General features: G+C 41.4%; 1 protein-coding gene across 5 annotated transcripts in view; it reads right to left on the reverse strand.

Annotated features, from left to right (window-relative positions):
* Window positions 1-15,826, reverse strand: part of DIP2C (disco interacting protein 2 homolog C) — a 317,372-nt gene that overhangs the window by 126,055 nt on the left and 175,491 nt on the right. For all 5 annotated transcript variants that reach the window (XM_080578244.1, XM_080578243.1, XM_080578241.1 and 2 more), the window contains one exon: window positions 6,921-7,031. In XM_080578244.1, coding sequence (XP_080434370.1) covers window positions 6,921-7,031 — 111 coding nt within the window. The remainder of the gene's footprint in view (window positions 1-6,920; window positions 7,032-15,826) is intronic.

A 15,826-nucleotide genomic window follows, 5' to 3' on the forward strand; every position in this document is an offset into this window, starting at 1 on the left:
GGATGATTTGTTTTGAAGTTTAATGATCTCATGCTCAGTATAAGCTGTTCAGTCTTTTCCCTGTTGAAGCACAGTGTGGGAAAGGTGGCTCAGGAATGTGAGCTGGGACAGAGCTGTAGTTGGGATGCATTTGTTTTGGCAATTTCTCCCCAGATCTCCTATATTAAGATGTCTTTTAAAAGAAGTGCTGAGTGAGCTTGGAAAATGAACTGTTCTCTGCAGTGGTGGAATCTCTGGGGCAGGGGTTGGCAGCCCTCCAAGAACGGTGCACTTTTTCTTTCTCACCTTCAGAGGTTAAATGCATGGGGAAAAATTCACCACAGGCGGGTGGAAGAAGGGAGATCCTCGCTCCCAAGAGTCAGGGTACCATAACCACCTCCCCAGCAGTATCTTGCCTCTATGATACCAGCTGAGAGGTGCTATTTCACGTATGGTCTTTCTCAAAACACTCTGTTTCTCAGCTCCCAGCCCTGTGCTCATCCACCGTGTGCCTTTTAAGCTCTGTCCATGTGGTGCACGTAGCACATGTGCTCTCGTTTGCTGGTCTTTGCTCCAGGATAACGTGCACCCTGAGACACAGGAGCGGTGCAATTTCACCTACACTCCTACTTCCCACATCATTTCTGACATCTGCAAAAATCAGTTCTCACTGGTCTCATTTTCCTTAAGTGCTAAAGTTGCTCCAGGTGATGCAAAACACTGGCCATCTTCAAGGCCTCTTGGAGACCTCAGGAGAAACAAGGGACTTCATAAACTTGGCCCAACCCATCTGTCATATTCCCATCTCATCAGAGGAGAATTCTACAGCTGAAATCAAAGAGCCAAGAGAGGCTATCTCATTCCTAACACATACATGTGCGTTTGAACATACTACATAACTTTCCCTATCATTTAATGATGGAATTTTTAAATTTCTAATTTTTATTGGTGCATACCTTTGTGTGCTTATGCAATATTTTTTCTCTTTCTTCCTTGACAAACAACAGCTGTGGACACTGTGAAAGACAGGTTCTGGCACACAGGGAGGTGCCTGGCTTTCAGCATTGGGATGGAGAACTGAGGATTTTTGCTCTGGCATAATCCAAAGGCCACAGGGGAGTCCTTTGTAAAAATGAAGTTGTTAAGGACCTGACCGTTTATTTCTCCATGTACTCAACACCTGGCTGAGGGAAGATAACACACTTGTTCTCTGGAGAGGATTTAAAATAGGTGCTGAAGGTCTCTGCAAGAGAGTTGTTCTCTGAATCATGTCAGCCATGACTGGCTGGAATACGCAGAACTGATGGAGATTTCTCGTGATCAAGAAAAGCTTTTCTGGTTGAGAGGATCTGCCCAGTTTAATTATGGGGTATTTCATTACAAACTGCCACAGCAGCAGATGCTGCTGTACTGAGCTGCAGCCTTTATGTGGCAGTAGAGCCAAGCTCTGCTTCAATCAGCACAGAAAGCCACTGACACTGGGTCAAACTCAAGTAGCAGCATTAATTCAGGGTTACGCTGTGGATAGCTTACAGATCACCACTTTAAGCAGGACGTCAGCAAGACCATTCCTCTAAGAGCAGGACGGCCTGGATGATGGCTTTTAAACAATGGAGGCAGAAGCTCCAGTTCCTCCTGTGAGAGACTGCAGTGTTAGAAGGAGCAGGTTAGCCGATGTTAACCAGGGAACAAACAGATCCCTAGTGACTCTAAGATGGACATGTAGAGCCAACATCCTCTGTAAATCTCAGTACACTACTGAGTTAGCAGAGTTCATTTAGACAACACAGTAACACCATGAAAGTTAAGCTATTGAGGTTTCTCACTTGTTTACTCCCTGTTATAATTCCTCCTTCCTAATCTCAACATACCATACCAAACCCATGGATATGCAGCTTCCAAAAGAAGCTGAGAAACCCTGTTTCTAAACTGCTTTAAGGAAATAAAGCTGTATGTCCAACTGTGGCTATATCTACACGGCCATTACTAACTTAGTACTCTTCATACACTGGGGAGGTGCTGGCCTCTTCTCCTTGATAACCAGAGACGGGATATGCAGGAACAACATAATGCTGCACCAGGGGAGGTTCACACTGGACATTTGGAAAAATTTATTCACCAAGAGGGTGGTCCAACGCTGGCACAGGCTTTCTGGAGAGGTGGTTGATGCCCCAAGCCTGTCAGTGTTCAAGAGGTGTTTGGATAATGCTCTCATCAATACGCTTTAACTTTGATTATCCCTGAAGTAGTCAGGCAGTTGGACTTGAAGATCTTTGAAGGTCCCTTCCAGCTGAACTATTCTATTTCTATTCTGTTTCTAAATCTGTGTCTGATTTTGCAGAGTCACGTAACTTGAGCCACATCTAACCAGATGCCTACATCTATTCCTCAGATAGAGGCACAAGTCAAAAGAACAAGTCAATTCTCCCTTGACTGTTTTTTCTCGCCTGAAAACCCACTGGCCAGAAAAGCCTTTTGGCAAAAATTAGTGATCCAACCTACATGAAACGTTTGGCTTCAGTGCCAGCTTGAGCCCCCAGATAGTGTTATAGTACAGGCATGGGCTAAGGAACAGCAGCTGCTAAGAGGAAAACATTGCCATGTTCTACGTCTGGCAAACCTTTTCTGATACTGTTTCTGAGTGAGTAAATAGTGAATTTTTGTATTTAGTAGTAAACAAACCAAAAATCTTTTTGAAATAACATCAGCTAAACTAGTTGCTGTTTTTGTATAAAGTAAATAATATAGCTGAACCCTGCACTGATTCAATTACTGAACTTATGGCATTATCTATTTCTTTAGGCATCTGGAAAATGATCAAAGAAGATGACATCCTGGAACATAATGATTTCAGTATCACTTCCCATATATGAAGAAGGAGCAAGGAATTTCTAAAACTGTCTGGTTTTAAGAAATTAGACTACATTCCCAATGTAGGTTGAATTCTAAAATCAAATCATCTTAAAACACAGAATGTGCTATGAACATTTACCAACAACATAGCTTCCACAAAGTCAGAGTCAATTTTATTTAGAATAGAAAAATCATAGAAACCAGGTTTTCAAAATTATAGTGCTAAAAATTCTGTTACAACATTAATGAAATAATAATAATAAAAAAGACTGAAATGGGAAAATAGGTAGGGATTTAAAATGTCACAGTCTGACATTTTCCATAATAAGAGAGCATAAGTTGAAGGTGATATTAGTGGCAGCAATGATTTTGAGTCTCCAAAGAGAGTTCATTAAACAATCTTTGCTGACATCTAAATTTATGTAAAAAGCAAAGACATGGAAGGAGAGTTGGATGATTTTCAGGGATGTCAGACTTCCAATTAGGAAAACCTTAAAAAGAAGAGACAGAAAAGGACTTTGATCAGAGTTTGAGTAGAGGATTTGTTTTCAGATGTTAATTGAAATAAATTGTGCAAAAAAAATATAGAAGGGAAATGTTTTCCTAGAAGTGAATTACTTATTTGTTAAAGACTGCACATTCATTTTATTTTGGGGCCTTTCCAAGAAGATGTGCCAAATATGATAACAAGCACTGGAACTGGGTAACAGCTAGGATTTAATAATCACAGTACGATCAGAACAGAGATGCTGAAGTATTAAGCACAGCAAAACAACAGGCTAAACAAAGGCTTCGAACTGAAGCAAATCTGAGTCTGAAGACAAGACAACCAGAAGGAAATCTGACTTACAATTTTCTAATCGGCAGTAATAGAGTCATGAAACTAAGAAAGAAATGAACTTCTGATCTCAGAGGGGCAATGCATAGAAGGGGATAGTATAATTCAAAATAGGAGCATTGAATTACATCTTAGCAAGGCGCTTCAAAAACTAAATGTAAAGATGACGATTTGATAACTTCTCACAACTGAAATGGAAGTTTACATTTACTCGTGCTGACATTTGCTATGTACAGTTTTCTTTTGAGCGAATCAATTCTTGGTAGCTGTTCAAACCAATTTGTTGGAGAGCTTGGTGGTTTGCTGAGGAGTCATGTTATACAGCAGTCAATGCAGGAATTCAAAGCCCTGACATAAGCCCCCAAAATACCATCAAACTTTCCAGTTTTAACACCAAGGACATTTTCAGAGCTAAAAAGGAGATCTGAATTTACAGCACAATCCTCATTCTCCTCAGATTAGACTCCTCCAGTAACAACAAGCAAGCCTTCATGCTGAATTCCATACTCTTCCTTTCAGCAACACAACTAATATATTTATTATTTACCTATATTATCACAACACTTAGTCCTAAATCTTATGTGCTATTCAGTGAGCAAACCCAGAATAAGATTTTAAATTCCCTAAAGCTGGGATTGCTTGAATAAAGACAACAGCTGGATAGACAGGTAGCAGAGAAGGAAGGCTTTCCACACCCTCACAAGCACATCCAAAACAACGAGACAGAACTGATCAGCACGGCAAGCTGATCAGCGTGACGATCAGCACATCAGCCATGGCTGAGCTCTTCTGAGGGAGAAAGGTTCGGAGTCCCCACAGCAAAGGAGAGTTTGGAAGCAGCATGTGAAAGGGGTAATGTGCTAGCTTGAAGAGCAGTTCTCAAGTCTGTGTTTCTGAACACATGTGAAAACCGAAGAGTTTGCTCAAAAACATGAGGAGTAGCAGGAGCAGGGTAACAAGAACGGGTCAGAAGGAGGCAGAATTCAACACTGACGGGGACTGACAGATCATATGTAAGATTGGCAGATGATCTTTTGGCCCTTCCTCTCTAAGCTACTTCCCTAAGCACAGATAATTAAATTATTCTCTCACGCCTTCCCTTTAGGACAGCAGGCAGCGACTGGAAGCAAGAAGAAGCAAGAGCAACTCAGAGCACTCCTTGGGTATCAGAAGAGGCACACAGAGAAGATGTGCGTGATGTCTCCTTGCCCATCCCCAAACTGACTCATCTCTTAGTTTACAAATTGCAAGCACAGCTCAAGCAGATTACTTCCAACACACAGTCAAATACAAATGTTTTTAACAGAACTCCTCTGAAGAGTCACTTTGTGGAGGTTTGAGGATCATGGGTTGCACACCCATGAATTAGACAGTTCCAAGAACAGAATTTCTACCTGCATAAAACCACTGTGTAGACAATTTTCAGTATGACGTGGGAGAAGCTTCTAGAAGTTTATATGCCAAGGAGTTATTATGCAGATCACACAACCATTATTCAAATAAAAAAAAGTGTTGGCATCTACAGCGTGAACCCCAATTTTCAATGAGAAGGGAGTTTTCAGATTTATCGGGATGGTCTGGATATACACGAAGTTCTTTGCTAACATTTATCATTAATTTTCCTTTATGTCAGACTGGTAAGCTTTTCGACTAATGGGATGAACTAGTGATATGTTGAAAAAGGGTTAATAAGGAGGTCTCTTTACCTTTCCAGTTTTGTCAGTACAATGAGTCTGACCATGTCCGTATCGCACTGGTACTGGGGAACCCAGCACCTCACATGTGCCTCACCATTGCTGAGCAGAGAGGAAGGATCACCTCCCTCAGTCTGCTGCCAGCAGTCCTCCTACTGAAGCCTTGGAGACCGTTGGCCTTCGTCATGACAGTGCATTGCTGACATGTTTACTTTGTTGGCCACCAGGACTTCTCTGCCAAGCTCATTGCTGGCTGGTCAGCTCCCAGCCTGTCTGGGTACATGGGATTATTTCTTCCCAGGTGCAGGACTTTGCATTTCCCTTTCTCAAACTTCAGAAAATTCCCGTTTGCCCATTCCTCAAGCCTACTGAGGTCCCTCTGAATGGCAGTACCCCCATCTGGTGTGTCAATCACTCCTCCCAGATTGGTATCATCTGCAAATGTGGGAAGAGTGCACTCTTATCTCACCTTCAAGGTCATTAATTAAGCTATTAAGCAGTAGCGGAGCCAGTATTTATCCAGAGAACACCACTAGTGACTGGTGTCCAGCTAGACTCTGTGCTGCTGATCACAACCCTTTGAGCTCAGCAGTTTAGGTAGTTTTAGGTCCACCTCACTGTCTTCTTATCTAGTCTATACTTATCTAGTCTATACTTCACCAGTTTGGCAGTGAGGATGCTACAGGGGACACTGTCAGAAGCCATACTAAAATGAAGGCACAGAACATCCACTGCCCTTCCCTCAACCTCCAAGGTAGTCATCTTGTTGTAGAAAGCTATTAGGATAGTCATCATGGCTTGACCAACCTAACGAGGGAACTTCATAAGGTCATGCTTACTACTCCCAATCACCTCCTTGTCTTTCGTATCTCCCAAAACAGTTTCCAAGATTATTTATTCCACCGCTTTGTCAGATATCAAGGTGAGGTTGACTGGCCTGTAGTTTCCCAGATTTTCCTTCTTTCTATTCCCAAAGGCAGGAGTGACACTTGTTTTCAAAGAATCAAGAGTAGCTTCACAATGACATTGGCCTCAGCACTTGTGGGTGAATCCCATCACGTCCTACAGCCCTGTACATGTTCAGTTTGTTTAAACATTCCCTGTCCTAACCCCCTTTCACAGAGGGTAGGTTTTCATTCCTTGAGACTTTCCCACTGGTCTCTGGGGCCTTGGATTCCTCAAGGCAAGTTTTACCAGTAAAGACCAAGGCAAAAAAAGACATTAAGTATTGTGGCCTTCCATGTCCTTTGTCACCCAGCCCTCTGCCTCATTCAGCAGTGGGCCCACGTGCTCTCCACTCTTCCTTTTGCTACTTACAGGCCCACGGAAGCCCTTCTTGTTACCTTCACATTCTTTGCCAGATGCAATTCCAGATATGCTTTGGCTTTGCAACTCCACCCCTGTACATTTGGACAGTGTCTCTGCATTTGTACAATTAATTTTTCCCATGTGTAGGTATTATAAGAGTTTACAACAGAATTCTTTTAAACAAGACAAAGCAAAGAACCAGCCATTTCTATTTTTCATTCCAATTCTCTAGTCTTCAATCTACTTACCCGATCTATAGCGCTCATCCCGTGACCCTGAGGACCTGCGACGGTGATATCGAGAGGAAGAGGACGGAGTAACAGGAGTTCGACGTTCTTGTGGTAATGCCTGGTCCACCCCTGCATTAATAAAAAAAATAAAAAATGTATCATCCTCATGGAATTCCAGAACCTTAACAGTGAGGAGGAGCTCAGACTACACTAGAAGTAGAAAATGACTATTCAGTGGCTAAACCAGGTCATGTCAATTGATTAAACAGTACTTGGCACTGCTCAGCTTTTCTGGTGTGCTTATATCCCTGGTTCTCTAATAAGATAAGCTTTATCCAAGATCATACACTACATAAGAAGAGCACACAGCCTGTAAGTTTGGGGAGGATTTTTTTCCAAGCAGGTGACCTTTCAAGAAGTAGTATTCAGGAAATATTTTAATATGCTAATAAAGGCAGACACTATTGCAATGGATCTGGAAGCTTTCCTGCAAAATGCTTAAAAACATTTCCTAAGATTTAGCCAGTGTGTATAATAAATGCTTCTCTAAAACCTCATCCAGTTAGACGGTATCAGTTGGCGACAACACAATATTAACCTATGTAAATTACATCCTTGGTGGGAAGAGTACTATTCAATATCTATGGACATTTTCAGCTACCAAGGGCCAGAAAGTAAGCAATGACTGTTCTAAATACAGGCTGAAATAGTAATATGTTCTGGCAAAACAATTAAAATAACTCAGCCTTATAATACATACCTGCAGCATCTCTGCATGCCAGGTCTAAAAAGCCAGTATGTAAGGTTCAAATTTTGTATTCATCCCTCTTCCTTAAATTTTTAATAGGCATTTTCTTGAAGGATCCTTCAAAGATAGTAGTGCTATAACTGCAACAACATTCTTTATTCTCTATTCTGGTCTATTCTCCCACGTGCCTGGTGACAGGACGAGGGGGAATGGGCTAAAGTTGCGCCAGGGGAGGTTTAGGTTGGATATGAGGAAAAAATTCTTTACCGAAAGGGTTGTTAGGCATTGGAATGGGCTGCCCAGGGAAGTGGTTGAGTCACCATCCCTGGAGGTCTTTAAAAGACGTTTAGATGTAGCCCTTAGTGATATGGTTTAGTGAAGGACTTGTTAGTGTTAGGTCAGAGGTTGGACTAGGTGATCTTGGAGGTCTCTTCCAACCTAGACAATTCTGTGATTCTGTGATTCTGTGAACATATATAAACACCTCCAGAAACTAATTTTCCTTCACAACTTCCTGAGAAAAGTGAAGTGAGTTACTTAAGCAGGATAATTCAAACAAACAATAGGAAAAGAAAGCAAACATAAATCTGTAATAGTGGCATAATATGCCACCCTGTTCTCTCACAGAAGAACCTGAGTAAACAAACACAGTAAGCTATGCTTACAGCGTAGGTCTAATAAAGCAGAGCATCAGGCACTATGATTCACAAAGAGAAAAAAAATAACAAAAACAAAAACAAGAGACCATAAATAAATGAAATTCATTCTTTTGCCTTTTATTTTTGGCTTATTATTTTTTGACTTTAAAAACCAGTTACACACCATGTGTTAACTGTAGGAACAGAAGTAAAAATGGCTCTTGCACTTAGGGTTGATGGTAGGAAAGATCTCTTAAAACTCATTAATTAAATTATTAATAATTAAGTTCAAAAGAATGATTAAAAAATTGAAATTGGATTCAAAAAAAAATGCTTGGGAAATATGTTTATATTTTTCTACTAAAACAATGTAAAACCTTTCCATTACTATTTCTGAATTGTTCAATGCTTGCTTAGTGGGGTTGGATGTGAGTTGGAAACAAGAATTTTTAGGTAGAATATAGACCAACAAAAAATGTTACGTTGTTACGTTGACTTCAATGAATCTTAATTGTTTCAATGGACTATTTTAAAAGCATTTTTTTAAAGTTGGCTTTGTACACTTATTTCTTTGTGATGCAGAAACAGAACTGAGAATACAGCTTCTCTCAAATCTTTAGGATATCGGAAACGTTAAGTCTGCCTTGATTCTGTGGAGAAATACCTGGTTGGCTAGAAAATGTACTTGGAGTAAAATCTCATAGATGCACAGAAGACAGAGTGAATCCATAAATTTTCTTTTACTCAGACTGCAATTAATAATTCACACTCTTACTTCAAAGAAAATGTCTTCATTGAACTGCTCTGTCTCCATACTACAATACTGTGTAATTTCACTACAGTAATCTGCAATTTCACTTGCTCTCAAGTCTTTATATTCTTGAAAGTATGTGAATGTAACTTCTGAACATTGAAATAAGCAGAAGAAATCTGTGGTGTTTTGTTTTGTTTTGTTTTGTTTCTGAATTTTCTCCTCATTTGTACATTTAGTGTTTTTCTTTCTTTAGCTGGTCACCACACAACCACCAATATAACACTAACAACAAATATTAAAATTATCAGTTAAACTAATCTTGATTGAAAATGTTCAGAAAATTATGCTTCAGTCTGTACAAGATTATAACCAAATCTCTGTCCTTATCCATATTGCCAGTCTGTTTTTACGGCAATGAGATACGTTCTGAAAATCACATACACTTAAAAAAATCCTGAAAAAACACAGCCAAATCATGCACCTAAAATTGTTACAGGGTTTAGGTGAAGAAAGCCGTGCCAAAACTTCACGTGGCAAACTGTTTGTGTGGGCCAATGGCACATGGACAAGAGCACGCAAAAATCCATTAGGTGCTGCTACTGAAGTACAGCATGACTATAAAGAAAAAGTGGATTAAATACATCCTTCCAACAAGAAAGCTGCAGGCCTTAGAAACACTGAGGGGAATTAAACTGCGAGGAAAAGCAGCAGGGAGATGCGCAACTGTAGCAGGCAGACCTTGCAGGTAGACCTGTTGGACAAAGTACGTTGAGGCCTTTGTTTTCCTTCTGCTGGCCATTTGGCTATGAGACACCCCAGTTGCCTCAGGCAGCGAACAAAGCCCTCTTGCACCTCACAGAGAAGGCAGGGATGCAGGGTAGGCGCAGGCTCTGGGCCTGGTACTGCAGCTGGCAGCAGGAAGCCGGCCGGCCGGCTAACACCACAGGCCGAGCCGCTCTGGGGTAGGCTCTTCCCTCCTCCAGCTCCCCACAGAGACTTGTCCTTACTACAGACACACAAATCTCTCATCTAATCTTAAAATTCAGATACTTTACATTAGTTTACCTTCATCCTACTTTGTATGTATGTAGTATATTTGTAAGTGAGTCTCTTCTGATAGGACCAGTGACAGGGAGTTAGTTTCCTTAACAGTTAGGAAAGAGACAGCACCAACACCCTATGCTGGTATTCATTTAAGGCCACAGCAAACTACATGAGAGTAATAAATATCCTCTACTTTTGTGAGGTCTGGGGATCATTTGGTGACTTTACTTCCCACTTTCCCATAAATATAAAACCAGCAAATAAACCTCTAGCCAAACACAGAGCCAGACGTGTACTTGGTTTTCCGATTTACCCAAGTTAACTCTGCAGTGACAGGTAGAAGCTCTGCATTAGCCACCTGTGGGGAGACCTCTCTTTGTATTAAATTCCCTGACGTGAGAGAACACAGAGCATTTGGAGAGACAGTAAGAAACCTGGTGACAGCTCCTTACTGAAAGGGCTGGAGCAGGACTTGCCCAGCACCGCAGGGACCTGCACCTTCTCTGTCCTGCACCTGCACCGCCGATGGTGCAAGACAAGGTACGCAACAGCTAGAACCTACACGCTGCCATTTCTGAGTGATAGGTAGGAGTGAAAGCCATACAGGCTAATGGATACCATCAAGTCAGTAAAGCGTTGCCATAAATAGCGACGCGGTGTTAACAGCAGAACTGTTCACCTCCATGAAGGCTTTGGCAATACAGTGCAGTAACAAGCATCCTTTTTTCACTTGGAATTCTGAACATAACTAAAACCCCCAAACTGATGGCTTTCACAGCCAGCACACAGGTTCCGTGAGTTAGGCGCTAATGCCTGTCGAAGTACAGCTTCAACAAAACGTGTTTGGGGATCAGTGGAAGCGGTGGCGTAATGGGCTTTGAGAATTCATACTTGGATCGATTCCTAAATTTAAGGAGGCAGCAGAGCAATGAATGACTTTCATTAAAGAAAGGACAGTATCACTCCAGTGCCCTGTAGACAGACACAATCCCAGTCACTGTCAAACTAGCATCATTCTTAATAATGCCATAGTCCTCTGCAGCCTTGTGGATAGCAGGACTTTGAAAGGTAAGTATAATTAGAACCACTGAAAGAATCAATACTAGTTACGAAGAATTTCAGCAAAATATATAGTAAAAAACACATGCCCGGAACACAGTTATTTTAGATAAAAGGATGAGAAATCAGTGCTTTGTGCTCTTCACATTACACATAAGCATTAGAAGGTGCATTGGAGCTAACAGCCATACTCTTAATGTAAGTATTAGTTCATTTATCTAATGCCGCTAATGTGGGATTCAGCTTGCAGATTAAGACACCTATATTTAGGTGTCTACGAGACGGTGCTTAAGCTAAGCTCCCATTTTGAAAAAGAGACCTAGGCCAGGACACAGGACTCTAAACAGAGGTGTCCAATGTCTTTTTAGATGTAGAGTATGATGCCTGCCTTGATCAGGATGGCTTGTGTCCCCTTTAAGTTGTTTTCTATGTGCTCACTGTGCAGATGCCTCTTCTACTTTAGGAAATCTTGAGCAGTATTAGACACTTATGGTCAGGCAACTCAGCGAGCCTAGGGGGGCTTGAAAAGCTGTGCAGGGGGTCAGCAGAGGTATCTATCTGCTTTCGAATAAGCTGAACAGCTCTCTGGGTTTCATTAACTGAATTAACTGTGTCTCTTCACTTAAGAATGGCAGTTTAAACCCCAGGTTCATAGGCAGACAGCTTAATGCAGATATATCAATCTGTAAATCCTAACATGCAAGCTGGATCCTATCTTTGCTGCATTTATCTAAAAATGCAAGAGCCACAGTAAAGCTATTTAAGCAATACCATTGCAAGCTGGACAATTTTATTTTTATGCACACGTAAGGCACAGAACTGTCAGCTGGAAACAGGCCTCATTCACCTCCTTCCTTCATTTTTTTGCCTTCACATTTATGTTCCTCTCTTCCAGCCTTTACTGCTTTTGTAGTTGAATTGTGTTGCTGTGTTTCAGCAACGTGGCAATAACTGCATTGCCCTCTCCAACAGAGGACAACTGTTTCCTCAGTGACAGCTGCCAAGTTGCTTTGATGCATCTCTTATTCCTATGACTGTGTCAAAAATTTGAATCTAAAATTGCTGAAATGTCTAATTGACAACAAATAGAAGGCATTCTCAGACACAGGCTACTTTCACTGTTCTAAAACTAAATTACAGTGTATGACCCCAGGAGAAAAAGCTGTAGAGTAAACCCAGCAACTCCAGGGCTGGTGGGAAGGAAGGCAAACAGTATTTGCAGTTTTAAGAACAGTATTTACATTCAGTTCAAACTTCCCTGAGCTTCTATGCAATGGCTGCTGGCTCTGCTTTAAAAGCAAAGCCAAGGGATGAACACACCATATATTTTGTAAATAGGTTAAATGTCACACCACGGAACTTGTTCCCTAGCATGGCACTTCACTCTTCCCACCGGATATAAGTAATAAATTCACTAGATCCAAGCAGTCCAAAGGAGATTTAAAAGGTGATGCTCCTAACCAGACAACCAGGAAGGGGGAGCCGCTTTTTGCTAGATAAACCTGGAGAAGATGGAATTTCTGATTAGATATGTTTCATTAAAAATCTTTCTTTCACAGGTGATCTTTGACACTTAGTCTTGCACATGGTTCTAATTTCAAACAATGCGCGTACTTCAAATGTATCTTCTTCTTTCCTTATTACAATCTTGAGCTTGCCTTTCATCATTTCCTTGTAAGTGTTAAGCCTTCGGTTCAAACTTAGCAGGGCTAAAAGAATCATAGAATCATTCATAGAATGGTTTGGGTTGGAAGGGACCTTAAAGCCCATCTAGTTCCAACACCCCTGCCATGGGCAGGGACCCAGGTTGCCCAAAGCCCCACCCAGCCTGGCCTCGAACACCTCTAGGGATAGGGCAGCCACAGCTTCTCTGTGCAATGTCTTCCAGTGCCTCACCACCCTCATAGTAAATAATTTCTTCCTTGTATCTAATCTAAAGCTACACTCTTTCATTTTAAAGCCATTGCTCCTTGTTCTATCACTACATCCCTGATAAAGAGGATCCCCACCTTTCCCGCAGGCCCCCTTTAGGTACTGGAAGGCTACAGTAAGATCTCCCCGGAGACTTCTCTTCTCCCGGCTGAACAACCCCAACTCTCTCTGTCTTTGTGGCAGAGATGCTCCATCCCTTCTGATCATCTTCTCGGCCTCCCCTGGACTTGCTCTAACAATGTTTTCAATGTTTCTAATATTTTCCTTTTTTTCCTCAATCTCTTAGAGATGGTGGCCATCACATTACTGCTCCAATTCACTCACGATGTTTGATTTCCTTTTTTCTCTAGGTAGTCCCAAAGCTTCAGTGTTAGATTTGAAGATTTTTTTAGGAGAATATAAAGAAAGAGACTACCTATCCCCACAGCAAACACATTCACCAATGTGCTGGCCAGCTTACACTGCCAGCATTTCAACATCCTTCTTTCAGCCTTCAACAACAGGGATTTGCAGCAGACCTGTCCATTCAGACAGCGTCGTGAATTCCAGCAGTTTTGTATTTTGACAGCTGCACCAAGCTCTTCACATGCCTCCATTTGCTCCTTCTCCTCTGTCCCAGCATACACAAGCTTTGTTTCAAGGACTGCAGTGGTGCATTTCTTTTCTACCCACCATTGCTCACCTCTGATTGAACCATCTTCTCTTACCCATTTGTCAGATTTTCAGACAAACATCTTGATGTCTGGTCCTATGTTCTTACGTTTCACAGATGCTCCCCATGCACACCAACAGATATTTAATTGAAATTCTTCAAATTCTTTAAAAAAGATTCTGACTCTGATCTGTACTAAAAATATCCTCCCTCCAAAAATCCATCATGCTGAGTGGTGAAACCACTACCAGCATCGACAGCTGATACGCTAGCTGATTTCATCATCTACTCATTTCTTCCCTGACACCCATTCTTTGTCTCATTAACAGACAAATTCCTTCCTTTGAAGGAAGATACCTTTTTCTCTGTGTTTGAACAGCCTTTGATGTTATGAGGTCTTACTGCAGGATAGGAAACAGAGGTGCCATCATAAAACAAAGGCTGCTTAAAATAATAAATGGACTCTCAGTCAGCATGGCAAAAGCAAAGCAGTAACACAGCTTCCACAGATGGTACCAAGGGGTAATTCTCAGATGCTCTCAGAACGTCCCTTTTTAACCAAACTGGGCCCTGCAAGGCATCGACCAATTCAAACCGAAACACTTTCTAAAGCAAGACTTACTAAACTCTCATCTATATGCCATAGCTTCTCATCTGTAAAACATCTTCATATTGTTTTCAAAAATGTGGCCATGAGTTGTACAATGCATACGCCTTGCAATGAGATAAATGTTCTTAGCCTGCATCTACGCTTTGAAATGCTCCGCCATGGTTATCCCTTGCTAAGATCTTTGTGAATTAGGAAGGCAGATGTGACAGGAATATTACCTATTGTTAATAAAGTGAATACATGAGGGATTTTTTTCAGTTCTAGAATCAAGTTTTGTTTAAACATTTCCTTGCGATCTTTGCAATCCAAATAATGTTACAATCCAAATAATGTCTGTGGAAGAGAAAATGAAATTGTAATCGCCCAGTTTACTTTCAGCGCCCGAAGGGCTAGCAGCAGGAATAGTTGAAAGCAAATGGCTGTGCACATATGCAAAAGTATGCAAATGTATGCACACATTACAGATATACATAAATTTGTCATGTTAATAACAGAGGATACAAAAATTGGTTCCTGTAATTCTGTAGAAATTTGTTTCATGAGGTAAAGGCATCTTCTGTGAGAAGGTGTTATCTGCTCCGCACTGCATAGCTTGAAATTTCCTCCCTGCACCAGTGCTGTTGGGGCTCCGGCAGCAGGAGATCCAGTATTCTGTCTCTAGGCCTGCAAAAGGAGCAGCAGGTGCCTTTTAAGCGCTGCATCTCACAGGTTTATTAGCCATAATAAATAGAGCACTGGTGACTGGTCTACATGGTTACGCTACAAATTGAGCTACATTGGTGGTACCAATGATGGGGAATTACAGAAAGTAATCCAGTGTAGACACAGCACTTGATTAAGAGAGAATGAACCACCCATGTCTAAGCTGTTAGAAGCAAAGCTTAATTGATAACAACATTGTCTCTCTGTTCTGTGAATGAATAATCAAATTTCCTGGCAAAAGACTGCAAGCAAATTGGGCAAAAACACAGCTTATAGGGGATGCAGGTAATTTAGTTATTTTTCTTCTAGTGAGGGTTTCTCCTAATAGCACGCATGCAGCTGTCTGCATGTTATCGTACCCAGAACTGACTGATCTAATCAAGATAATCTTCAGAAAAGCATTCTGAAATGAATGCCTGTTTAAGTGGTTATTCTTTCAGTTCTCGGCTGTCAGGGCTCCTCTGCAGAGGCAGCAAGAGAAAGGTCACCGCACAAGAGAGATCAGGAAGCATGTGCAGATATAAAGGTCCAGATTCACTATTATTTTTAGATGTCTGACATACGGACACGCTAAGAAAAGAAAAATTACTCTGCGCACAGAACCTCTCCAGCTACAAACTGACATCCTGGAGAAAGCGCTTTGAGGAAACAAAGCTGTAATTTGGTCTCCCTAAGTTAAAGCAGGTGGGAATTTAATGGAAAAGAAAAAGGGGGCTCCCCCTATCCCTTCTCCCATTAACACTGCCAAATGTGGCATATCCGTTCCGGATTTCTGAATGTTCGAC

This window comes from Anser brachyrhynchus (genome assembly GCF_964034855.1).
Source record: "Anser brachyrhynchus genome assembly, chromosome: 2".
Taxonomy (NCBI): domain Eukaryota; kingdom Metazoa; phylum Chordata; class Aves; order Anseriformes; family Anatidae; genus Anser; species Anser brachyrhynchus.